The sequence below is a fragment of the Aedes aegypti genome, chromosome 3 (genome assembly GCF_002204515.2).
Source record: "Aedes aegypti strain LVP_AGWG chromosome 3, AaegL5.0 Primary Assembly, whole genome shotgun sequence".
Lineage (NCBI taxonomy): Eukaryota > Metazoa > Arthropoda > Insecta > Diptera > Culicidae > Aedes > Aedes aegypti.
In genome coordinates, this window is record NC_035109.1 from 26130144 (window position 1) to 26158044 (window position 27901).

At 40.0% G+C, this 27901-nt stretch overlaps 3 protein-coding genes across 3 annotated transcripts in view; 2 read left to right on the forward strand and 1 right to left on the reverse strand.

The window, feature by feature from the left end:
- LOC5563776 (eukaryotic translation initiation factor 2-alpha kinase) overlaps nucleotides 1-10131 on the reverse strand; it is a 39138-nt gene extending 29007 nt beyond the window's left edge. Inside the window, exon 1 of the mRNA XM_001648020.3 lies at nucleotides 9631-10131. Within this exon, the coding sequence (XP_001648070.2) occupies nucleotides 9631-9803 (173 nt within the window). The 5' untranslated portion in view covers nucleotides 9804-10131. The remainder of the gene's footprint in view (nucleotides 1-9630) is intronic.
- An 8394-nt stretch (nucleotides 10132-18525) lies between these two features.
- Nucleotides 18526-20079, forward strand: LOC5563784 (cleavage stimulation factor subunit 1). The gene is made up of 2 exons (XM_001648021.2): nucleotides 18526-18714; nucleotides 18783-20079. The coding sequence occupies exons 1-2, from the start codon at nucleotides 18638-18640 to the stop codon at nucleotides 19987-19989; spliced, it is 1284 nt and encodes a 427-aa protein (XP_001648071.1). The 5' UTR covers nucleotides 18526-18637; the 3' UTR covers nucleotides 19990-20079.
- Nucleotides 20080-20273: 194 nt separating this feature from the next.
- LOC5563787 (pollen-specific leucine-rich repeat extensin-like protein 1) overlaps nucleotides 20274-27901 on the forward strand; it is a 42052-nt gene continuing 34424 nt past the window's right edge. Inside the window, exon 1 of the mRNA XM_021852480.1 lies at nucleotides 20274-20333. Coding sequence (XP_021708172.1) covers nucleotides 20289-20333 — 45 coding nt within the window. The 5' untranslated portion in view covers nucleotides 20274-20288. The remainder of the gene's footprint in view (nucleotides 20334-27901) is intronic.

The following is a 27901-nucleotide window of genomic DNA, read 5'->3' on the forward strand; positions in this document are numbered from 1 at the left end:
CAAATTCCTGAAGGCAGATTCCACGCCGAAGTATCGATGTGTTGCTGCGGCAGATTTGATGTAATCTTCGGTAGTACCAGGAACTTGACTTCACCGGACACGTACGACGAATTACACGACAAAACTATTGCTAATACAGCTTGTTTAGCAACAGAATGGCAACCACCAACTCCATCCACCGACAAATTTTCCCGAACTCTTCGGAAATTCAACCGTTGAGAGAGATTCTCAGTCATGAGACAGACCTGAGATCCGTTGTCTAACAATGCGCGTGCAAGCACGGTATTCCCATGATGATCACCGAGCTTCACGATAGCAGTGGATAATATGGCAGTGTTTGAATGGTGGTGTGTTTGGGAAGGTGTAGCAGTGTGGTGTACAGTAGAAGAATTGGTGGGAGGTGGTGAGCATGCATTTTGCGAAGATGTACTTGGAGTTGGTGTAGTCTGTGGTTGTTGAGAATTGCTCCGGTTTTGAGCTTGATTGGATTGCTGAGAATTAGAGTTCGCGGCTTGAGGTCCTTTAGTGTGCTTCTGGGAGGAGGGCTGATTCACATTCTGCCCCTGGTTCGCAGGACTATAGTAAGGATGCAGCAGATTGTGATGCCGCTGTCCACATTTACCACACGATGACCTCGAGCAATCCGCAACGAAATGACCAGATCGTAAGCAATTTAGGCACAGTCCAAGTTTTCGCGCAAGCACCTTTCTATCGACGATCTTCATTTTTCCAAAACTGGAGCACTGTTCCACGTTATGTGGGCCGCTATTGCATACCATGCGATTTTTGTTTGACACTACAGCATGAACAATTGGGTTCTTCGAAGGTTTCTTGAAATCACACATCCTTCGCGCCGACGTCGATTGTAGAATCGAGCAATGGTTCTCCAGAAAGTTCACCATCGATGTATATGATGGAATATTCTTCGAACTATGGTGTGTTTCCCATAAACGAAGTGTATCGTCATCTAGCTTCTGGGAAAGCATGAAAGCGCAGGATCCTCACCCAATTTCTCTAATTGCTGAAGGTTGATTTTGAATGTCATCAATAAATGATTGAGACCTTGGAAGCTCTCACACTTCATGGGAGCCACAGTGAACAATGCCTTCAAATGTTCCTGGGCGATGAGCTTATGGTTTTCAAATTTTGACTCCAGTATGCCCCAGGCAAGTGCATAGTTAGCAGCAGTAACTTGAATTTGGTTGATCTCACAAAGAGCATCATCTTTCAGCGATGTGCGCAGATAATTAAACTTATCTATCGCACTGAGTTGGTTGTTATCGTGTATCAGTGATCTGAAGTTGTCCCGAAAGTTCATCCATTCTGCCAGCCTTCCTGAAAACGTTGGTAACTTCAATTCAGGATATCTCGTCCGTGATGATTGGTAAGTTTGGGCTTCATCTTTTCGGTCCGCAACAACCTCCGTAGATTCACTGATCTTCGAAAGAAGCGCCTGCTTCAGCCGAAAATATTTATTTTCAAATTCTTTGAAAATCTCTTCATTTTCTCTCCGGCGAGCCTCAGCCATGGCAGCTTGCGCCGAAGTTTCCCCATCAGCAGCATTCTCCGGGTCTTGACCAATATCCAGATCATCGGTCAGCACTTCAATGTTCACTCGTAATTCACAGTATTTGTCATACACGTCGTCTAACTTCTTCATTCGTAAATTCACTGCACTTTTATCCCGATCTTCCTGGTACGTCGACAGAAACTCCTCGATATTCTCCAAAGATATCCACGCATGTCGCTCCTGCTTCACCAGTTGCCTCAGTTCTGGTATCGGCATCGTTGTTGATTAATTTTCACGCACTGTGAATCACCACAACTACAAATCACTCCCGGGACCTCAAGCGACCGAACGATTGACTGTTGACAGACCAAATATACTACCAAATGGTAAATTCTGAGTGAAAGTAAGCAATCTCAAAGCGCAATAAATTTTCAAACCGGAGAATCACAAACAACTTCTCCACAGGATGCTACTGACGTGTACAATATCGCATGCATTTAATATTCAATTAGTAGTATCGTATTTATCGAGCAACGGACTCATGTTCCGTAACCGGTCGTTTGAGAACGTCGCGACCCATTGGAAGCCCACACAATAGAAACCTCAGCCAGCGCAGTTGCTGGCTAGTGTAGTGTGCTATTCCTATACCTAAAAAACAATGCGCTCTCGGGCTAGGCATTGGATATATATAGAAAGCGTTGTGTTTGGATGGGCATCTAATTCTTCCGAAAGAGGTGCACTTTGCGAAAGAGGACCACGTGATTATTGAGCTGAAATCGAATTCAGGTTAACTTCTGCGTTCATGAGTCCTCTCATGGCGTAGTGGTTAACGCGCCCCAACTAGAGATCGGGGAGTCGTGAGTTCGATTCTCACTGAGAAGACGTGTAACTTTTTCGCAAATCTTCACATCAATTTGTCCATCTAATCCAATTGCAAATTATATGTAATGTTTAGCTTTTCGGTAGTTGTTAAACTTCCACTCGGCTGGTTGGCCGTAAACCACGATTCATAATTAAAACAAGTATTTATCGAGCAACGGACTCATGTTCCGTAACCGGTCGTTTGAGAACGTCGCGACCCATTGGAAGCCCACACAATAGAAACCTCAGCCAGCGCAGTTGCTGGCTAGTGTAGTGTGCTATTCCTATACCTAAAAAACAATGCGCTCTCGGGCTAGGCATTGGATATATATAGAAAGCGTTGTGTTTGGATGGGCATCTAATTCTTCCGAAAGAGGTGCACTTTGCGAAAGAGGACCACGTGATTATTGAGCTGAAATCGAATTCAGGTTAACTTCTGCGTTCATGAGTCCTCTCATGGCGTAGTGGTTAACGCGCCCCAACTAGAGATCGGGGAGTCGTGAGTTCGATTCTCACTGAGAAGACGTGTAACTTTTTCGCAAATCTTCACATCAATTTGTCCATCTAATCCAATTGCAAATTATATGTAATGTTTAGCTTTTCGGTAGTTGTTAAACTTCCACTCGGCTGGTTGGCCGTAAACCACGATTCATAATTAAAACAAGTATTCAATTAGTGCCTAAATTTTCTCTACCGCTCGTAGAGCTTTGGTATAGCTGGTAAGAGGAATGAAGCCAGACTAAACCACCTCAACCACACAATCTCACGCACACTGTACTTATCTGACTTCCTATTATTGACTCCAGCCGTCCTGGGTTTGGGTAACGATGGTGATGTCCACAGCAGACGAACCAGATCGTTCTCGATCCTCCACGAGTATCCACTGCGATCACGCGTGCGTATATCCAAACACCGTCCAACAGCAACAATCAGCACCAGCCGCAACAGCAACAATCAGCACCAAGCACAGCAGCAACAATCAGCACCAACCGCAATGAAATCGTTTCACTTTCTCCTGCGTATCTCCACGCAGACAGCGTAGAACCACTTTGCTGCGATCAGCAATATGAGCAATGGCGAACAATCAGACCGCACTGGTCTATTGTGCTCCGTATCGGGTCGATAACCGTATCAAACCCAAGCGACGCGCACTGTTACCGAAAGCACTTTCTTCACTAGCTGGCCAATCCGGCTCGAAGGACCAAATATGTGGGAACTCCCGGTTCGCACTTCAGCGAAAACACCCGCGAAAGATAGAGTTTCGGATTGCACACGCGACGAATACTGGTGATACGGTCACTATGTAGAATTTATTAATTACAACGGTAATTAATTAGAAACTAGAGTTGATTGTATGGACTGTATTTCTACGTATCAAAAGGGACGCACGATCCACAGATCGTAACCGATTATCTCGACGGTCGATTTATAACTAACTTGCTTCTAATCTATCGAAGCGGGGAGAGCGAATCTTCGTATCTACCTCTCTCGAGTAGCGATACGGGTTGTGTGAAACCTATGTATGGTCACTCAACTAACCAATCTAAGTTATTACAGTGGTGTACAAAATTATAATCAAACTTATATCTAACAGAATATTTGTAACAATTTTCAGCTATATTTGGAACCTTCAAAAATATTTTTATTTTGAGTTAGCAGCATTTTTTTTTAGAAAATGTTTTAGTTATGATGATCAATTGTGAGATTAAGTAGGTTTTATTTGAAGGTGTTGAGATTTTTTTAAGCTATGAAACTATTTTGAAAATTTGGAATTTAATTTCAGAATCCTGATTACAAGCCATTTGTAAACTTTAAATTGAAATGAAAAGTTCATCCAGGCTGATTCAGGCAGCTTCGTGTTCAACCTCGCAATTCGTAACAAGTTAAGCTCAATAATGAAAATCATTCTAAATGTTTGAACTTCATTGGAATCTTCAATTGTTTGATTTATCTCAAAAATTGGTCTTCTCAAGTTTTAAAGTACAGCCTCAAGTTTAAACCAGATTATAGATACATAAAATATTCATTAAAATATTTCGTAAATATTTCTTATGACCTGGATTACACAACGTAACAAAAATTACACTTTTGAGTGTCTCAAGGATTAAATTATGTGTCTCTAGCAGATTTCGGGTTGCTGCACTTAATGCCGTTTTCAGAAATCTCCCTGCATGTCACAATTTTTAGCTACAGGTCACCAAAGTAGTATAAAACACTGGTTTTATTGATGTTTATATGAAATTTAAAGTATGATTTATCAAACTTTTCTGTGATCTAATCCAGCAAGCATGCAAAATAGGACTTCAACATTCATTTCAGATATATTTTAATTGAAATTGCATAATGAAATTTAGAATAATTCGATTTTTCAACATGCTTACAGTCTGACAAACTTGCATGCAAGTTGGCTGAAATAGTCAAATGTTACTTATTCAATAGCCAATATCTCGAAATCTAGACGTGCTATGATATTTTTGAAAACGGCAATGGATTCAGCAATCCTTAATTAAGTAAATTGCGGTATTTTGATGCTTGATACAAAAACGTGTTCCGCAGTGTTATTTTGGATCCTACATGAAAATTAATCGAATAAGATCAATGTTATGAAAAATTGGCCGAAAATTGACGTTACCATGAATTATTTTTCGTACCTTAATTTATGAGAATATTAGCGCAACTGGTAAATTCTTCACTTGAACATGAAAACGTAAAACAGTAATCAAAACCATTTGTTGACTACAAATCAAGTTTGAATTAAGTACACTGAAAACATTCTACAAGCTCGATCAATGTATTTCACACGTCAATTTTCACTAATTGTAAAACACATCAATCGATGGTCTAAACCCAGTCGCTATCGACAATCCGAATTCAAATGTAAAACACGTTAATTTACAAATTTTCGAAAAGTTTGCTGCAGACTTCGTTAGCGATTTCTTGGTTCTCTGATACCAGGCACCCATTACGGGCGCACAGTTTCCCAAAAAATGACATGTTAATAAACATGTCACGCGTGGGTAGCAAATGTTAGTCCTTGTCATGTAAGGCAAACTAGTTCTACTAGTGATTGATATCGCAATCGTAAAACACGTTGAAATTGTATGTAAAAGCCTTTGCTATCGAACCAAAGTCAAACCTTAACATAATTACAAGTTTTACACGTTATCTCACCCTGCCATTTGACACGACAGATCCACGTTGAAAAGAATATAGATCGAACGTGTGGATTATTTTCAGTGTAGAAACTACTGGACAAATGGACTAACAAGACTACAACTTTTAAAAACTATTTTTAACTTTTTACTCTGTTGTTGTTTTTTTAAACTGCTTTTGTTGTGGGGAATATCCACATACACATTTAGATTATATAACTGGCGTCGGTAAAATTTTACTGGGTTTTGGAACTACTGAAAAAGTTTACTGACTTTTAAAACTGTCGCCACGCGTAATTGAAAAGCAAATTTCACCATGTTTTATTTTTTATCAATATATGATATATAAAAAGAAAGCTCTCTGCAAAATTTCAGTTAAAAATCTCTGTTTTTCGATTTCTGACATTTTTTTTTTAGTTTACTGACGTTTTCGGTAGTTCCAAAACCCAATTATTTTTACCGAACAGATTGAGTGTGTATCCAAAAAAAAAAAACGGGACAATTTGAGCATTTTCAATGAAACGACGGGACAGCTCGCCAAGGTTGTGAAAACGATACTGTCCCGTGAAATACGGTACGTATGGTCAGCCAAGCCAGTTGAATATTTGCTGTTATGTCGTTGTTAAACATATGCTGTTATTTCGGGACAAGGAAGTTAATAAAGATGATTATAGCTTAAGCATGAGCTTAGCTTTTTTACTATACAGAACTTTACTAGGTATATCTTTATACTGAATTTTCAAATCAACTGAATTTTCAAATAACCGAAAAAAAGGTGTAGAAAATCCTGGGAATCCTGTCCATTAAAATAGAGACCAAGTCTTTTGAAAGAGATTTGCTGACAGCTCTGAATTCATCCCCTAATAATCATGCAGCAAACTTTGAGCCCATTATGTTAAAAAAAACCCTGACGAAGAGAACAAAGCTGAGCCGAACGATAAAAAAGTCACCCGACCACCGTAATATTCTGCGCAGAAGCTGTAAGATGCGAGAAAGATATTCGATGAGAAACAAGAAGAATCCTCACGTGATCTCGCACATTACTCTTTGATATCCGATTCCATGGCCCGAATGCTACAATTTCAAACTCATTCACCTGTTGTTTCTCATCCGTACATGTAGGTGCCAATACCCATGGAAGCAACGCTTTTATCGCAGTGACGCAATTTTCGATGATTCAGGAACGATCTACCAGACACTAGAGTGCATTTCGTTCGCGCTTTTTATTTAGCAGAAAAAAAATCGGTTTCAACGCGTCGTTCATGATAACAAGCCCACACGCGACCGGTGGCCGAGAATGAAGAAGCTTATCTTGAGGCAAAGCCGTTATTCCATTATCAATGATAGTCTTCGTATATAGTACCTAGAGTTCATCAATTGCAATTTTGATACATGGGCTTTGTGCTATATGTAACCGTTAGTGAATTACTGATTATTGTGTCCCAATATGATTTCGATATGATGGCTGAGATTGTAATAAAACAACATTAAGAGGAAACTCGTTCATTAGCTTTTTAAAATCTATTAAAATATTAATGTGGGATTGAAACAGATCTTTTAGATCAATAGTGCTCAAGCTGCAGCATATTGTGGGCCAAAAATATTGATTTTTTATCAGAGCTGATGACTGCATAGTAAAATATAAAGAAATTCATTGGTTCTGCGAAAATGCATGTGCGTCTGACTTTGAATTTACAAATTTACAGCATTGATATTCAAATGAATTTATAAATATGACGAAATAAAATTGTTGATGTACATTGCGAAACATTTTTTATTCTTGACAAGAAACTTATTTTAGAAATTCTTAGTTATCTGCATTTTTTTATTCATAGTGCTTTTTATAAAATTCCTACATAAAACCAAATTTGTAATGACTGAGTTACTTTCCCAGTATTGTCAGTTATGCAAAGCATAATCATACAACTTTGAACCCAATATGTTTAAGAAAATCTCCGCTGTCGAAGAGAATAAAGCTGAGCCGAGCATACAACAAGTCGCAAGACCAACTTAGGATTCTGCGCAGATGCCGTAAGTTACGAGAAATATATAAAATGAAGAAAGATGAAAAGAAACCAGAAGAATCCTCGCGTGAACTCTGATCAGTAGCATTACTGTCGGTTTCCATGACCAGATTATTCAGGCTCAATCTATTTCGAAATATATAATGCAAAAATTTCAAACTCATTTACCTATTGTTTCCCATCCGGACGACTAGGTGTCTATATGGAAATACGCTGTTACCGCAGTGACGCTATTTTCGATGATTCATAAACGATCTACTAGACAATAGAGTGCGCAGTTCCTTCGCGCGCATTTCTTTGGCAGAAAAAAGTCGGTTTCAACGTTTCGTTCAAGATGACACATCCGCACGTGGCCGGTATTCGATAATAAATGGGGAAGCTTATCTTGCGCGTCATTATTTCCTTATCAATAATGTTCGAATGTAATACCTATTTTCTAACTTCAATTACCTTATTCATCAAAGATGGGTTTAAAACTTTAACAAAGTTTCATCAGAGGTTACTTTAAAGTTTGCCTAGAAATACCTAACATTTTTTTCAAAATTTGTCCTGGGAAAATCGACGGAAGAATCACCGGATAAAATTCTGGAGGACTTGGGGCTTTTTAAAAAATATCTGAAAGAATCTTTAAATAAATTCCTGATGATCTCTGAATTAAGTTCTTTGGTTATATTTGACAAAAACCGTCGTGAAACTGGAATCATTCAAAATGTTCTCTCTACTCTCTACTTATTGCCTGAGAGCGGGCCGTACGATTTGTGTTGTTCCTTCATTTCTTCCTGGAAATAGCCCAAAATTTCACAATCTCCCAACGTTCTTGTTACAAAAACAGACCAGGATTTCTATCCTCTTTGTTTCATCGGAGTAGCAAATCGGAATTACTTTTAGTATTCCCTTTACCTGGACTTATTTTGTAAAACCCTAAAAAAAGCGAGTAGACACCCTGTTACAATATAGCTTTTTCTTTGTGCATAATTTAAAACTGTTTTTCCAACGATCAAAATCATTGATTTTGAAAGCATTTACAGTCGACTCTCCATAACTCGATATTGAAGGGACCATCGACTTATAGAATTATCGAGTTATAGAATGTACCGAAACAAAAAATCACAAAATCGAAGGAACAAATTTCTGTATTTCTAATACATAAATGATCACCTTTGTAAAAAAGTAATATTATTTTGTTGATTGTACTCTACAAACTATTATTTGAGAACTTTTTTCGAAATGCTCAAAAAATCACATTATTTTGACTGACAATATTTTTTTTTATTTTCATGTTTTTCAACTTGTATTACAATTTGCAAGTATTTTTTCATCTCCAAACAAGAGTTAGACCATGTTTCCCCAAATAAAAATGAATTTAAAATAGATATCGAGTTATGGAGAGAAATTTCCCTCTCACGTGACTTCGACTAGTGGAGATATCGAGTTATAGAAATATCGACTTATGGAGAGCACGATGTATGGAAATTTGAAGGGACCGAAAAATCCATCGACTTATAGAGTATATCGAGTTATAGAACATCGAGTTGTGGAGAGTCGACTGTATTTGGATTAGCTTCGGAATTTATTGCTGCTTGAGTTTGAGAAGCTGACCAAGTCTTTAGTTCCACGATAATAGCAACTTTAGTGATCAGCTCGAAGAAAATAACGAAGCCAATAAATAGTGACTCGCTATGAGCCCGGCAGTTAATTTCATTTAAATGAAATAGTAAAACATTTTCACTCGTTGATTATGCGATCAATGCATAACATTTTCCGATAACATTTTCGAATGATGCAATCATGTTTGAACATGATCATCTCACCTGACAGATAGCACACAAAACAGAATGCGAAAACCCTTCTGAGTACCTGAACAAACTGAAGAATGTCTTTGCCTGCGTGTATTGCTTTTACATCGTCCGATGCGTTCTTCTCCCCCAACAAATTCTCCCCAGCAAAGCGTCTTTTGACCTTGCTTTGCCACAACTGCAGAGAGCGCTAATTACCATCAATTTCCAATATTGTCCAACAACAGCAACAAAGTTCACGCACATAGATATGGTCGAAGCGAATTAATCGAATACAACGCACTCACCTATCGCTGATATCTCGTCCCTTATCGACATCGTCGTCGCAAAACGGTAGCTTTTCCACGGCTGGCTCCGGGGGGGCACCTTCAGGTCCAGCATCGGCCCCTGCCCCAGACCCACCAAGCAGGACCATTCCGGCCAGCAGCAGCGGCCCAATCAGCGTCGAGAACGTAGGCATAGTTCGGCAATCAATTCAACAAACAACAACACTCTTTGCGGATGCTACTTCCAGACATTGGTTCGGATGATCGAGATTGCACTCGGAAGCACCCCCACCAAATCCACACTCATCACACGATAAACGCGAGAGTAAATCGAACGTTTCTGCGGCACTGATTGAGACTTTAGAAGGGATAATTAATGCTGCTGCAGCGTAAGAACACGGACCGAAAAAAAAACTTGATTCGCGACGAACAAACTGTTGATGCTGCTAGAACAGCAGTGAAGCGAAGGAAAACGTCCTGCAACTGATGATGTTTGCGTTCCACAACGAAAACATCCAACTTGGAGCTGTCAGTGGAATCGGTGTCGGACGATGTGCCGACAGGGCGGATGATCGCAAATTTGACCCCTGAGTGGAAGCGGAACAAGAGTGCGACCCTGGCTAAGTTTGATGATGCCCTGACAGAAATAGGGGTGTCGCAGAATTTTCATTAATCGATTACCCAATGTATTCATGACTTGTGGCACGGAATCTGGCAACAGAAGCCGGCTTTTTACCGTCTCTAGAGCAGGTCCTTCCAGACTGCGTTGCCACAATGGTCCGTCAGCGTCGACTTCACCGTCAGCTTTAACTGACAGCTAAGTTTAAAGCAATGATATTCAATGCAGCAACCCACAATGATGCGTTGCGTCAAACGCACGCATGTACTAAAAACGCTGACGCTGTGCTCAACTTTGAAAATCTTCAAAGTTGACGCAGCAGCAGCCAACGCGTGAAGGAAGATTCAAAATAAATAGAAATGGCTAGTTTTGAAGAGCAGTTAATTGTTCTAGTAAAGGAGTACCCATGTCTGTACTCAAAGGGCTCAAAAGAGTACCGAAACGCCCAAAAAAAAGAGCACATTTGGATGCACATTGCGGGGCAGCTAAATAAAACAGGTAATTATTAAATGTTGTATTTTACTGTATAAATTAAACATCAATCTTAAAATAACCTTTGTTTTTCAGCTGAGCAAGTAAAAGCCCGCTGGAGGAGCCTCCGGGATCGTTTTGGAATCCCTGGGAGAATCCTTGGAGGAATCCCTGGAGGAATTCCTATAGGAATCCCTGAAAGAATCCCTGGAAGAATCCTTGGAAGAATCCCTGGAGGAATCCTTGAAACAATCCCTGGAAGAATCCCTGGAGGAATCCCTGGAAGAATCCCTGGAGGAATCCCTAGAAGAATCCTTGCAACAATCCCTGGAGGAATCCCTAGAAGAATCCCTGGAACAATCCCTGGAGGAATCCCTGAAAGAATCCCTGGAGGAATCCCTGGAACAATCCCTGGAAGAATCCCTAGAGGAATTTCTGGAATAATCCCAGGAGAAATCCCTGGAAAAATCCCTGGAACAATCCCTGGAAGAACCCTGTAAGAATCCCTGTAAGAATCCCTGGAGGAATCCCTGGAACAATCCCTGGAGGAATCCCTGGAGAAATTTCTAGAAGAATCCCTGGAGGAATCCTTGGAGGAATCCCTCTGCAGAATCCCTGGAAGAATCCTTGGAGGAATCTCTCTGCAGAATCCCTGGAGGAATCCCTGGAAAATCCCTGGAGGAATCCCTGGAACAATCTCTGAAAGAATCCTTGGAGGAATCCCTAGAAGAATCCCTGGAGGAATCCCTGGAAGAATCCCTGGAGGAATCTCTGGAGGAATCTCTGGAAGAATCCCTTGAGCAATCCCTGGAAAAATCACTGGAGGAATCCCTGGAAGAATCCCTGGAGGAATCTCTGGAAAAATCCCTCGAAAAAACACTAAATGAATCCCTGGAGGAATCCATAAAGGAATTCCTGGAGGAATCTCTGAACGAATTCCTGGAGGAATCCCTGGAGGAGTCCCTGGAACATTCCCTGGAAGAATCCCTGGAGGAGTCCCTGGAACATTCCCTGGAAGAATCACTGGAAGAATCCTTGGAGGAATCCCTCTGCAGAATCCCTGGAAGAATCCTTGGAGGAATCCCACTGCAGAATCCCTGGAAAATCCCTGGAGGAATCCCTGGAACAATCCCTGAAAGAATCCTTGGAGGAATCCCTAGAAGAATCCCTGGAGGAATCCCTGGAAGAATCCCTGGAGGAATCTCTGAAACAATCCCTGGAAGAATCCCTGGAGGAATCCCTGGAGGAATCTCTGGAAAAATTTGAATCTCTGGAGGAATCCATGAAAGAATTCCTGGAGGAATCCCTGAACGAATTCCTGAAGGAATTCCTGGAGGAATCCCTGAACGAACTCCTGGAGGAATCACTGAAGGAATTTCTGGAGGAATCTCGGAGGATTTCAGAAAAAGTTTATCAAAAAATAGAAAAATGGTTGAAGGCAACCATGGAAAACGGATTCAATTTCAACTTAATCGAGCAGAATCCAACCAACTTCAGCATTGCTTTCTCGCATTCTACGAATCTATATGAAAATGTGTACTTACATTAAAGTCATGAACAGCCTACATTCTGCGGAAATCGGAAAATTTCTGCAACTTTGGTCCAACTTTACTCAAAACTAAATCAAAGCATTTCGGACTCATACGGACGGATTTATAAAAGTATTCCGGATCTCGGCTTCTCAATAAGTGAAAATCGGTTTCGAAAAATCCTTTTTTCTCTCGCTGTTCATTGGCAGGCTGAACCCACCACCTAAAAACAGAAATGTTACGCCGACAAAAATAAAAAAAAAATCTGATGATACACTGATAAAAATCCACACGCTCGATCTGTGTGTTTAAAATTATGGATTGATTCATGAATGTCCATATCGATTTGCTATGATTTTCTTGCAAACTTCGTGTGTGTTACACATTAAATTCCTTTGTTTTGCTTCATGGATTGATTCATCAATCGACAACAGGGATTCCATATTTTTTCCACATAAGTTCCCGAAGCTTTCTCTTCAGATTCGTATGTGTCAACCTATGGACGCATAGATCATCACTCCAACACGGATTCAGTGTGTTTTGCTTATGGTTATCTAGTGTCATAATCATCATGTTCAAGTTGGTCGATTCATTGATACGCGCAATGAGATTGTTATGATGAAATCCATGAGCTATGCTATCGATTTCCATGTTCAAAGCTTCTAAATTGTTTGTGATCAACCCATGGGATGCATAGTGAACTGAATTGCGGTTGAACCTCGTGTCGAACGACAGTCATCATCATGCTTCCAAAGAGCAAATTTTGGAGCTGAAAGTGTTAGATGAAAATTTGTGAATTCGATTTTTCTTTTATTAGTGAAGTTGACCGATATACGAGAATTCTACCTTTCTATAAGAAAACATTGATTATAATGTATTGTTTAGTAGAAAAATCGGATTCCACTAACAGATTTTCCTGGCTTTCAGTTTCGAAAAACTGGAATATGCTTATCCCTGGCTTCCCAAATTATGGATTTGTGGCGCCCCGCTTGTTGCTGGCTTACTGGTTTGAAAAAAAAAAATCAAGAGAGCAGGGAGGCCAGGCGGATCAGGGCTAAGTTGATTTTAATGAAGAAAAAAATGCATTTAATGCAAATTAATGCACATTCGATGTACACTGAAAAAGTGATCCACCCCTTGGGAAGAGAACACAAGAGAATTAAACTTTTATACAAGACGAGCAAAGAAAATCGTAAATTGCGACCATATAAATAAGATCGCGGGTGCCCAACACATCTCTAACTGGAACATAGGGTTGTCTACCTCGGGCCGCAAGGGTATCCAAAAGTTGCGCTCTGGAGGCGTCCATATCCGGGCACTGCCAAACTACGTGATCGATGTCATCATAACCGGAACCACACCTATTACAAATATTGCTCAGCGCGAGGTTAATCCTGTGTAGATGTGCATCTAGCGAGTAATGGTTGGACATAAGTCTTGACATTACGCGAATGAAATCTCGACTTACGTCCAAACCTTTCCACCAGGCTCGCAAGGAAACTCTAGGAATTATGGAATGTAACCACCGTCCCAGTTGGCTATTTAGCCAATCGCTTTGCCAACCGTGAAGAGAACTTTGACGTACTAAATGAAAAAAATCATCGTGTGAAATTCGTCTATCATAAATCTCACCTTCCTCAGCGCCCACCTTTGCGAGAGAGTCCGCCTTCTCATTGCCATAAATTAGGCAATGTGAGGGGACCCATACAAAGGTAATCTTATATGATCTTTCTGATGGAAATTAGATAGTGTCTGACCCCTCGCAGATCGGTGCGATTATGAGAGAAGTGTGCGACCCCCCGATGGAGAAAGTTGGCGCGAATGTTATTGTTGTTGTAATCGAGAGCGAGTAAAGATAGAGCCGTGTATCGTGTTACGTTGTAAATTAATAAACGTATTATTGCTTATTAGAAAGAAATTCTGTGTATTCTTCCTAAAACGTTGAATTCCTGTTGTAGTTCGTGATTGCTTATTTTCGGGAAATCCACTGTGCTATTGGAATTCCAACAGGTAATGGTCCCAGAATAAGGAAGAAGAACCAGTGCAAGTTCGGTGTTTTTTCAGTGCGATTCGAAGATTGGTTGTTAAAGCTGACATTGTTGCTACTGTGTTTTTGTTATTGCGCTTGTTGCGGCTGTGAGGAGCCAAATCGTAGGTTTTTAATTGATATTGTGCGCTCGGATGGACTAGAATTTTCAAATTGAACTACCGTGAGAGACTGCAAGCTTAGTGATATTGAATTGTCAAAATGGCGGAAGCGAAAGTAGTTGTGGAGCGACTAAATGACACAAACTGGGCAAGCTGGAAGTTTCGCGTAGAACTGTTGTTGGTTAAAGATGGATTGTGGGAGGTAGTAAGTAATCCCAAACCGGTAGATGTTGATGCAACATGGATCAGTAAAGATGCTTCTGCTCGTGCGGTTATTGGACTAGCTCTCGATGATGGTCAGTTGTCCCATGTGCTGGGAGCATCTACAGCGAATGAAATGTGGACGCAGCTGCAAGGATACCATGAGCGTGGATCCTTAAGTAACAAAATACATGTTCTAAGAAAGCTATGTTCATTGCGGTTGATGGAAGGAGGTGACATGTCGAAGCATTTAACAGAGATGACAGGATTGGTGCACAAGCTGCTCGGCATGGGAGAGAAACTGGCGGAATACTGGATCGTGGCAATGTTGTTGTCGAGTTTGCCAGAGTCCTACAATCCACTGATTACAACGTTGGAAGGCCGAGCGGAAAATGAGTTAAAGCTTGATTACGTGAAAGGCAAACTTCTGGATGAATGGCGACGACGGTGCGAGAAAAATGAGATTAGTGAAGATTGGGACGACAAAGCGCTCAAAGCGGGAATGCAGCGACGAGAAAGGCAACAAGGAGGAAATAATTTCAGACGTGAGTGTTATTATTGCCATGAAGATGGTCATATCCGGCGGGATTGTCCAAGATTGAACGCAAGTAGACCAATTGCTGGAGAAAAGTCAAGAACGGAAAATGAAGATGCATCTGATTATGAGCGTGGTTCGAGATGGAATAATGGGCGCAACGTGTGTTTCACCACAACGACGACAAATTTCAACGGAACTCAAGGGTGGTTGATTGACAGCGGAAGTGCTTCACACATGACACGAGAGATGGGACGATTGAAAAGCATTATTCCGTGTGACAACAGAATTTTATTGGCTGATGGAAAACGTGTGCCAGTAAGAGCTACCGGAACCTGCGAGTTTCAAGGATGTGGAGCAAACGGTGAAACGATTGGAGTAAAGGCCCAAACGCAATGATAGCGGAACGGCAACGGAATGCGGAACCGGTTCGCCAGCATGAATCACACTATCTCGACTGAGCTGACAACGAATGAAATTGGATTAACACTGAGTGGACAAGCTTGTTGTAGTTCATGCTGGCGAACCGGTTCCGCATTCCGTTGCCGTTCCGCTATCATTGCGTTTGGGCCTTAAAGATGAGAAATGTAGCATATGTACCTGAGTTAGCTGCAAATATCATTTCCGTAATTCGACTGGTGGAAGAAGGGTTTACTGTTACGTTTGGAGCAAAAGACTGCAAAATTTGCCATGATAACAGGGTGATCTTAGTTGGCGAAAAACGAGGTGCTCTGTTTTATCTGCGTGAGCCACATAATTGAAAGGAAGTTGAAAACTGTAGGAGTCATAATTATTTTGGATTCAGGAGGAGTATCAGGAAGCGAGGCGTTGACACTAAGGAGGAGTGATGGAAATTAGATAGTGTCTGACCCCTCGCAGATCGGTGCGATTATGAGAGAAGTGTGCGACCCCCCGATGGAGAAAGTTGGCGCGAATGTCATTGTTGTTGTAATCGAGAGCGAGTAAAGATAGAGCCGTGTATCGTGTTACGTTGTAAATTAATAAACGTATTATTGCTTATTAGAAAGAAATTCTGTGTATTCTTCCTAAAACGTTGAATTCCCGTTGTAGTTCGTGATTGCTTATTTTCGGGAAATCCACTGTGCTATTGGAATTCCAACACTTTCGACCAGTGCACACATCTGCTCTCTTATTTTTGTAAGAAAGTAAGATGCATGCTTTACAGGTTTCATCGATTGGAGTGCCTCGATTGAACTGAGACTATCCGAGAAGATGAAAAAGGAGAAGTTCTTCTACCAAATTTCTTCTTTCAGTCCCATGACATTTATGTTCTATCACACATGACTATCTAAAGCTACTACATTTCGAATTCAATAAGCAAATCAGTTGGTTTTCATGATTTAATATTTGGAAATTCATGTTTGTTTCACATGACAACCTAATATTGATACACATGTTATTATACCGTGAATTCAATGTTGAAATCCATATGGCTACCACACTCAAATCATGTGGTTTTCCTCATTGCGCAAATCTATAAGTAAAAAACACGACTTTGGCGTGTAGATTTTTCTCAGTGTATACTTTACTCACCTGCGAGTAGCTCTGCGGGGATATTCACGAGAATTAACAACCGTTCTCAAGTCGTTTAATACAGAGACGACCTCCAGAATTTCCGCTGCTTCGCTGAAGTGTTCCATTTTTTAAAACAAAACTTCGGATTCTGCTAGAAATGCAGTCAACGTCAAAAGTTCAACTCCGAGGAAAAAGTGATCACAACTTGATGTAGGTAAACAAGACTACGATGAGAATGACGCAATTCAACAATAACAAAACGCACGACGCAACGCAGTATTGTGTGCATGTGTTGCATTAACGCATCCGTCAACGTTTTTACAGTGGGGATTCGCTCGTTGGAGGTCCGCTACATGGAATGACTCGATGGTTGGATATTCGCTGGTTGGAAAATATTCCAACTAAAAAGCACTCAAATGTCAACAGAAAATGTCAAACTGACTTTAACGTCTGAGTACCGTTGCATTGAAGTCTCCATACATAGAACAAATGCGTATGTATATGTGCGTTTCGTGACGATTTGCTCTCCGGATACGTTAATGTGGAGCATTTTCACCAGCTGTCAGTCGTTCCAACTAACGGGTCGGATTCGCTAGATGGAAGGCAGTTGTGTTCCAACCAGCGAATCCCCGCTGTAGTACATTGACGGATGCGTTAACGCTGAAGTCGAAGTCGAAGTTGACGGACCATTGTGGCCCCCGCTTTAAGCGAAGTATGCACTTCAACAGAAAAGTAATCGCCTATCTCGATGCGTGGAAAATTCCTGCAAGAAATAGGCCTATTCAAATGACGTCTCAAATCAGCTGATCGGGAAGCACTTTGACATTTCTTCTATGAAAATGACAGGCCCGTGTTAGCACCGGTCCTCCACCGATGTAAACAAATGCATAGACGGATCTGTCACATGAAAAGGCCTATGGTCAAGAAAAGCATTTTTCTTCGATCGCAGTACGCAGTTGAAAAGAAATGTCATTTCAAATGGAGCTCACTGTAGGAAATTTCTTGACCATTTCTCGAAAACTTATTCATACAGACTCAAGTCAAAAAAGTATACAAACTTACTTTATCGATCCTACGTGTTAAGCAGGCGGAATTCTACACGTACCGCTCTGTACCAACTCAACTTTTCACTTTTAGAACGTTTAATTTCCGGATTTACAAAACGACGAAAGTAAGATTTTCAACTTTCGCAACCTAACCACTACTTTCGCCGCCCCGCTGTATGGAGAGACAAAGTGACTTAACCACGATTCAAAACAAAACACTACTTGAGCCGATTTTACACTGGTAGAAAAACGTCGAAAGTAACTGAATGAAACGGCTTATAATTTTCTTATAATTATTTTTGAGGGAAATAATAGAAACTACCTTGTTTTTGAACGTGAGCTGAGTGTATGCAAAATTTGAGCGAAGTACACGGCAAAAAAATGTTAAAAAGGTGATTCATTTTAAAACAGTTTTAGAAGATAGATTGTGATTTTTCCTAATTAATTCTCTCAAAACCGTATAAAAGTTACTTACGTCGATTTGAAAAAGTAATCAAGATTTCTTGAGCAGAAATTTTTACTTTTCTTGAGCGGAACAGCATACCTAGCTAAAAAATAAAAAATAACCGGAGGGTCCGTAGTTCAAAAACCCAGAAGATGAAGAGAAATCGATTATGTTGCTTTCGCCCTTATGGGCCTATTCACATGACGTTCCAAAACAGCTGATTGGGACAGCTCTTTGACAGTTCTTCTATGAAAATGACAGCCTCGTGTATGCACCGGTCCTCCACCGATGTAAACAAATGCATAGACGGACCTGTCACATGAAAAGGCCTATTCTAGCGCACGCTTGAGTTAATCGATTTATCGGACTAATCGAACAATTTTCGACATCCCCATCCACAAACAGATTTGCGGTGCTGCCTGTCGGTGTGTTGTGTTTACAATAAAATTTCGATCCTGTGAAAAAATCGTGAATTAATCCACCCCACAAGCGTCCAAAATGTTGAACGACACGGATTTCGTCGACCCGAAGAACGTGGTCAAATGCCGGGAGCTTCTGTATCGGATGATGATCAGGTAAGAGTTACGATTTTCGAAGCCCCTCACCAAAGTGTCTGACATTCACCCTTACCCACATTTCGCAGTCAACTTTTCTACGATGGGCACCACCAGGTGGCCGTGGAACTGACCGGTCTGGTCCGGGCGGATCCTCCCTGTCCGCCTAGCGATCGGCTTCTGAACATTTTCCGCCAGGCGTGCCAAATCGATTCCAACAAGCCGACAAACGTTTTCGACGAGGTCACTTCCGGACTGGACCTGGAGTTTGAAATCGAGAGCAGTGCCCTGGCCCCGGAACCGGCTTCCTACGAGACGGCTTATGTTACGTCGCACAAGGCCGCTTGTCGGGCGGGGTGCTTCAGTTATGACGGGCAGCTGGTGGCCACCGGGAGTGTGGATGCTAGTATTAAGATTCTGGATGTGGACCGAATGTTGGCCAAATCGGCGCCGGATGAGCAGGAACCTGGAAGGGAGCAGCAGGGTCATCCGGTTATCAGGACATTGTACGATCACACCGATGAGGTGTCCTATTTGGAGTTTCATCCGAAGGATCAGATTTTGGCTTCCGCTTCGCGTGATCACACCGTGAAATTGTTCGATATCTCGAAAGCTTCCGTTAAAAAGGCGTACCGAGTGCTGGGCGATTGCGTTCCAGTTCGTTGTTTGGCGTTCCATCCCACCGGGGATTACATGGCCGTAGGGACGGATCACCACGTCCTCCGGATGTACGACGTTCAGACGGGCCAATGTTTCGTCAGTGCAATCCCATCCCAACAGCACACGGAATCGATCACTTGCGTGAGATATGCTCCGAATGCCAAGGTTTACGCTACCGGAAGTATGGACGGTTCCATCAAGCTGTGGGACGGCGTCAGTGGCCGTTGTATCAACACATTCGCCCAAGCGCACGACGGATCGGAAATTTGCTCCGTAGTATTCACACGCAACGGTAAGTATCTCCTGTCCTCCGGAGAAGATTCCCTGGTCAAATTGTGGGAACTGAGCACCAGTCGGTGCCTAATTGCTTATACCGGAGCCGGAACCACCGGCAAGCAAGAGCACCAAACGCAAGCCGTCTTCAACCACACCGAGGACTACGTGCTCTTCCCGGACGAAGTGACCACATCGCTCTGCTCCTGGAACTCCCGCAACGCATCCCGTTGCCATCTGATGTCTCTGGGTCACAACGGAGCCGTGCGCTTCATCGTCCACTCGCCCACCCATCCGGCATTCCTGACTTGCTCCGACGACTACCGGGCGCGTTTCTGGGTGAGAAGGTCTAATTCGCACTAAGAGGCAGCACCAAGAGGGGTGTCACATTTCACATGATTTGGATGTAGGTTTATCAACTGAAATAAAGCTTAGATGTATGTGGACTAACAATCGGACGTTGATGGTAACTTGATATCACCTTGGATCCATATCTTGGTTGCGGAACCGTATCCGCTTTGGAGGTCGAATGTTTAACGAAAATAAAACCTTTCATAAATTGATGTCATTGTTTAGAATATGTAACTGCGCCGTAGCAAAGCGTTTCCGATGCGAAATTTACAAGTTTAGTTGCAAGTTGACGGTGTACAAGTGTGATAATTATGCTGCTTCGGAGCTATCGGATCATTTTTGGACGCTCTTGTGAGGTCAGTGATTATCTTAGTCTAAATCGTTTTGTATCATCATGATTTTCTACGCTCTAGGCTCTGTTCTGCTTCATTTGCTTATGATCTTTCATATTAGTAATACTGAAGCACTTTAAAGGTATGCGTTGTATAAGTCCTACCATTGATTGATTTTCCATTGATATGGGGCATTTATCATTTTTATTTGAATTATATTGAAAAACATACGTTATTTTCTGGATTTTGTAGTAATGAACATAAAAAGTGGTATTTTACCTAAGCAAAAAAAAACATGATAACTAAAAGTCCTAGAAGTGTCAATCGAAAGAATTCAACCTGTACTAAAAGGGAAAAATAGTGGAAATCACGTGAAGAGTGATAACATCATGTTTTGAAAATAAAATCGCTTGATCCACTATTGGTACACGTGTTCCAGTAGTTGCGTTATCGCTCCAGTAGAAGCCGTTCTGTGAAAATGTAAGGATTTCAAACAAAACAGTCGATTTTTAAATTGGTCTTAAATCTTTCCCTCGCAGTTAAAATTTTTCGAATGAAGCATAAATACCATATCTGGGACTTTTTCTTTTGTAATCTTTTTAAAAACCTGTTTCCATCAGTTGATCCACTACTGAAACACGATGGCAACAACTGGTTCAAGGGAGCAACATTTTCGCGAAAACTTAATTATTTATATGACTTTTCGAGAAAGTAAAAATCTGAAATTTGTTTTTTTTTTTTTAATTTCTTTATTAGTATCATTCCAAACATTACATTCATTTTTTATATCTAGGTGTTCTGTGTTATTAGACAACACTATCATTCTAATTTGGTAAAACAAATTTAAGATTTTATTAACATTTTGTTAACAACATATTACATTTCAGTTGCCGTAGCAGTTCAGTTTTTTTACAGGTGAGTTGATTTCACCTGCTTATAAGAGAAAAAAAAAGTTTTTAATATACTTAACCTAACTTAACCTAAACATATAACGCATTAATCGTGGCAATAGAAGATTGTAACGATTTTTGCCTGAAATTATTTATTATTTTATTTGACATTTGTTCCAATGTTTCAACATTGGATATTCTATGTAACTCATTGGTATTATACCAGGGAGGAAGTCTCAGAATAATTTTCATAATTTTATTTTGAATTCTCTGCAGAGCTTTCTTCCTGGTTTTACAACAGCTAGTCCATATTGGTACAGCATACAACATAGCTGGCCTGAAAATTTGTTTGAATATCAAAAGCTTGTTCTTAAGACAAAGTTTTGATTTTCTATTAATAAGGGGATAGAGACATTTTACATATTTGTTACATTTGGCTTGAATGCCCTCAATGTGATTTTTGAAAGTTAAATTCTTATCTAGCATGAGCCCTAGATACTTAACTTCATCTGACCAATTTATTGGAACCCCTCTCATCGTGACAACATGTCTACTTGAAGGTTTCAAATAAAGAGCTTTTGGTTTATGTGGGAATATTATTAGTTGAGTTTTGGAAGCATTAGGAGAAATCTTCCATTTTTGCAAGTATGAAGAAAAAATATCCAATATCCATCCGCAAATAAAGATTTTTGACATCGCTGAGGTAACTCAGGTAAGTCAGATGTGAAAATATTGTATAATATTGGTCCCAAAATGCTGCCTTGGGGAACACCAGCTCTTACAGGAAGTCTTTCAGATCTGGAGTTCTGATAATTAACCTGAAGTGTACGATTTGACAGATAACTTTGAATTATTCTAACAATGTATGTTGGAAAATTATTTTTTTTTTCAATTTTACAATCAAACCTTCATGCCAAACACTGTCGAATGTTTTTTCTATGTCTAGAAGAGCAAGACCAGTAGAATAGCCTTCAGATTTGTTGGAACGGATCAAATTTGTTACACGTAAAAGTTGATGAGTGGTCGAATTCCATGGCGGAATCCGAACTGTTCATTGGCAAAAATTGAATTTTCGTTGATGTGGGCCATCATTCTGTTCAAAATAACCTTTTCAAAAAGTTTACTGATGGAGGAAAGTAAACTGATTGGACGATAGCTAGAAGCTTCTGCAGGATTTTTGTCTGGTTTTAAAATTGGAACAACCTTAGCATTTTTCCATTTGTCAGGAAAATATGCTAATTGAAAACATTTGTTAAATATATCAACTAAAAATGATAAGCTACTTTCTGGAAGTTTCTTGATGAGGATGTAAAAAATTCCATCATCGCCAGGAGCTTTCATGTTTTTGAATTTTTTAATAATAGTTCTCACTTCTTCCAAATCAGTCTCCCAGGCATTTTCGAAAACGTTCTCTTGATTGAGAATATTTTCGAACTCCTGAGTAACTTCATTTTCAATTGGACTAGTAAGTCCTAAATTAAAATTGTGCGAACTTTCAAACAGCATAGCTAGTTTTTGAGCTTTTCCGTAATTAGTTAGTAATAATTTGTTTTCCTCTTTCAATGCCGGTATTGGCTTCTGAGGTTTTTTCAAGATTTTAGATAATTTCCAAAAGGGCTTAGAGCCAGGGTCCAATTGAGAAATTTTATTTTCAAAATTTTTGTTTCTTAATTGAGCAAAACGTTTCTTGATTTCTTTCTGCAAATCCTGCCATATAATTTTCATAGCAGGATCGCGAGTGCGTTGAAATTGCCTTCTCCTCACGTTTTTAAGACGAATCAAGAGTTTAAGATTATCGTCTATAATCACGGATTCAAATGTTACTTCACATTTTGGAATTGCAATGCTCCGGGCTTCAACAATGGAATTTGTTAAAGTTCCAAGAGCATTGTCAATATCAAGTTTAGTTTCTAAAGAAATGTTAACATCAAGATTAGAGTCAACATACGTTTCATATATATTCCAGTCGGCTCGTAAATAATTGAAAGTGGAGCTGATAGGATTGAGAATCGCTTCTTGGGATATTTGAAATGTAACAGGGACATGATCAGAATCAAAATCAGCATGAGTAATCAGTTGGCTACAAAGATGACTAGAGTCGGTTAAGACCAAATCAATCGTAGATGGATTTCTAGAAGAGGAAAAACATGTGGGGCTATCAGGGTATTGAATTGAGAAATATCCTGAAGAGCACTCATCAAATAAAATTCTGCCGTTGGAATTACTTTGACCGATGTTTGGCATTAAAGTCACCAATGACAAAAAAAATTGACTTATTGCGAGTCAATTTACGCAAGTCAGTTTGGAGCAAATCAACTTGCTGTCCAGAGCATTGAAAAGGCAAATAGGCAGCTATGAAAGTATATTTACCAAACTGTGTTTCAACAGAAACACCTAAAGTTTCAAAAACTTTAGTTTCAAATGATGAAAACAGTTGATGTTTTATACGCCTATGAATGATGATTGCAACTCCCCCACATGCCTCATCAAGTCTATCATTACGATAAACAAAAAAGTTAGGATCTCTTTTGAGTTTAGATCCAGGTTTTAAATACGTTTCGGTAATAACTGCTATATGCACGTTATTAACCGTAAGAAAATTAAACAACTCGTCCTCTTTACCATTCAGAGAACGAGCATTCCAATTTAAAATATTTAAATTATTATTTGGATCCATTAGAAAAACGTAATCCAATAACAATTTGATTTGTAAATTTTACACCTACTTGGACTGCTTCAGTCATAGTGGTGGCTTTGAACATTGCATCAATCATTAGATTCAATTGTTCAGTTAGAAAATTAAAATCAGAGGCAGCCATGTCATGTGATTTCCCATTAGAATTTCCGGTAGACGAAGAAGCGGAATTACCTGTGGCGGTAGGGTTTTTTCCATTTGATTTGAAACAAGTAGAATGGGTACCCATGGATCGAACAGGGGAGGAGTTTGAATTTCCTGCTACGATATCGGCAAAGGATTTACCGTGGGTAGATACATTCGAAATTGAAAGATTCGAACGGCTACCCGACGGATTAAAATTAGTTTGTGAATGAGCATGATTATGATCTTCCTGATGGGTATGATTCATGATCAAGCGATCGTTAACTGAAAAATGAGCATTGTTCGATACTCTACCAGGCAAATTCCGGAAACGACCGTTATCGTAACGGATATTATCTTTCATCTGCCTGGCACGAGCCTCAATGACCCTTTTGCGTGAAGGACAATTCCAAAAATTGGACTTATGGTTAGCCCCGCAATTACAGCATATGAATTTGGTGGTATCTTCCTTCACTGGACAGACGTCCTTAGCGTGAGAAGAACCTCCGCAAATCATGCATTTAGCATCCATGCGACAATTTTTTGTACCATGACCCCACTTTTGGCACCGACGGCACTGAGTGGGGTTCTGGTAATTGGGTTGTTTAGTTATGAAAAATTCATCGTTTTTTGTAGCTTGATCAAAAGAGCACATTTTTCTAAGTGTTACACGATTTTATTGCGCTTCAATATCTTCAATTTGATACAGTAATTGATTAAAAAAGTTGTCATTCCGTCGGCTCAATGACATTTCAATTTACATAATGACAGCTCGTCCCGAAGTAAAATTCGCCGAGGGGTGATTCAAACGCGATTTCCATACTAAATTCAAACGTGTTTTAAAAATAGCTCCAGGGCACGGAAAATTATGAGATTTTGGATTCTGGCTCAGTTTTTAACGTAGAATCAGAATATATAAAAAACCGGATACCCCTAAACAAGCCAATTTCCTCCAGGTTTCTGGAAATGTTCCCATGTCACACGGACATCAAACAAAAGTTTTGCTTTTTCTAAAGCTTTAATATTATTTAGTTCTTTTTTGTTAAAGTGAACTAAATAAAATTCCTGAGAAAGCCCTTTCCGAACAATGCCAGATTGGGTTCTCTTTTTCATAATGATTACTTGGACTGGGGAAAATCCAAGTATATCATTTATTCCATTTTTGATCTCTTCAGGTGATTTATAGTCACTTGAGAGACCTTTCAAGACAACTTTGAACAAACGTTCAGTTTTGTCGTCATAAGTAAAAAAATTATGCTTCTTCTCTTCAAGATGTTTGAGAAGAAGTTCACGATCTTTAAGAGTTTCCGGCAAAACGCGACAGTCTCCTTTCTTTGCGATTTGGAAGGAAACCTTGATTCCCCTAATGGAGTTCAAGATCTCCTGCCTAAATCCCGCAAATTCGGAACAACTGACCACGATAGGCGGCACTCTTTGCTTCCTCACTTGAATCAAATGGCCTGGGCTAGAGGCTGCTTCGATTTGGTGTTCGGAATATTTGTCTAGAGCATCGAACTGATTGCTCATTTCGATACAATTATTCATTTCACCCTTGGAAGAAAGTTCACATTCCGGGGAAACGTCCTTTCTTCCATTCTTGCCACGTGTAGTGACAGTTTTAAAACCCACTTTTTTGGAAGGAAGTAGTGAATTCAGAGATTCACCCTTCCTTTTGTTTGTTGTTGATACCATGTTTAATTAATAAACGAAAGAAGACGTGACCTTCGAGAGGTTTTTTCCCAAGACGGTGTCCAAGAAGGATTACCACCGCTAGCTTTCGCCAACGGGTCCAACGAAAAATCGAAGGCACGGGTCCAAACAAGGATCGTAAAGGGATCAATAGTAGAAAAAATAGTACTGAAAAGTACTGTTTTAGTAGCACTGAAAAGTACCGTTTTTAATTTTAGCACTGAAAAGTACTGTTTTTGTAGCACTGAAAAGTACTGTTTTAAGTTTTTAAGAAAACTTCCAAGAGCAGAGAGAATAGGGTCGTAAAGGCCTGTGCCAATGTTAATGCCAAAGCTTAAGTTTAGGCCAAAAACACATGTTTACTCAAATTTCTAATGTTATTCTTTTGTTTAAGTCCAAAAAACATTTTTTTAGATTTTGTCACACTCCTTGGCATAAACTCAAATTTTGGGTGTATTTTGCTTTCCGTGTCCCTTCCGAAATGTCAGATAAGAACAACCCCAGTGTTAAAACTAAAAGCCCTGTGGTGTTTTTGTCGATTAAGCGAACGTCAAACATGATCAAAAGTGTCAAGGTTCATTTATGGACCCAATTTTTAAATTAAAGTTTAAATATGATGTAGCCGTTATTTGAGCGGGAAAAAATGCTAAACTAGTTTCAGTAACATGCTCTTTCGTGTCATTAAACATAAAAAAGATTTCATTAAACATTTTAGGACCCCATTCGTGTACGCACAGCACGAAGGTACGATGCGCACTGATCTGAAATTTGATAAATCTATTAAACTAGAGGCGATCTATCACTTTTTCACTGTACATCTAATGTACATCAATTTGCATCAAATGCATTTTTTCGACATTCACATCAGCTTAGCACTGGCCCGTACTATCGTGCCGTGCTATAGCAACGTGTCATTGTTTGTTGTTGAAGGTTCGAAATAGTGTCACTAGGTTTTACTCTGCCTAATGAATTAAACTTTTTCCTGATTTTCTGCAATTAACAACAAATTTTAATCGTTTCAGATTACCAAGCTGTTGCTTTAGAACGGATATATTAAATTTTAACTGAAAGCTTGATGAAGAATACATCGTCCCACGTCCCTGCAGATACAAATTGAAATCAGAAGTTATCGGAACTGCCTTACCGAGTAACCCACATTCTGTGCTTTACAGGTGACGGACAGAAACTCGCTTCGACTTCTACAAATCTAGCAGGAAGGAAAAAAATATTGGAAATAATTTGTCTAAATATCTTGTTTTATTTCTTTAAATTCCACTAGGGGCAAATTGAGTATCAACGTCTTATTCATCATTTCTATATTGCCTTAGGAAGTCTTGCCTTGGACTTTACACAAATATTCTTTCGGCTTAGTTATACAAACATGTTCACGTAGTTATTGAATATGTTCTTTATGGGACAGATATTTTCTGAAACATGTCTCTGATAATACTGTTGATGAATGACAGCAAGTCGATATCCTATCATCAGATTTGTAAGAGAGAATAGAATTGGTCTTTAGGTAATGAAACACGTAGCACAGCGTGTTAATAGTCACATCCGGATAAACTCTCCTTCGCTTTTGATCTGTTGTCTATGAAATAGTTGCTTTTACAACAAAACAACCCCTACTCATATCGGACAAGTTTTCTTTTTATTGGAGCACGCCAGCATTCCTTTCTTACTATGTGACCGATTTCACGTTCCCGGTAGCTGCAGACCATCTTATCATCAGCTTCATAAATGTTGCGCTTTTTAAAGAAGTAGTTACTTAAATGTCGATATCCGGTACTTTAATGAAGAATGTTTTTAGTCCTCTTAATATAACCGTGTCGACCATGTTTTGGGAAAGGTAGCACAGCTCTTCTCAAATTTAGGGAAAAAATAGTTTGACACTTCGACAAGAACAACAATTAAAGGTTTGAGCAAGCCATGCATTGTGAGTCAATCGAGTGTGCATTTAAATGCATTTGAATGCATGAAATATAGGCGATATATCAGATGCATCAGAAGTGATCCACCCCTTGCGATCTATCCAGTATCCACCAACAAATAGCCAAGCCATGGTCAAATCTACTGGTACAACCATTGGAACCGGCGTGCCGGTGCAGCCTAAATTGTACAAAATGTACTCTAATACCAATGTGATGGTTTTTACTAAGGTGGCGCAGATGATTGAAGCGTGCCACTAGTTCTCT

Excerpts from the sequence above, each read along its gene's own strand:
- LOC5563784 (XM_001648021.2), top strand. The coding sequence starts at position 18,638 with ATGTTGAACGACACGGATTTCGTCGACCCGAAGAACGTGGTCAAATGC. Across the intron at positions 18,715-18,782 it reads CTGTATCGGATGATGATCAG|TCAACTTTTCTACGATGGGC; the intron begins GTAAGAGTTACG and ends CACATTTCGCAG.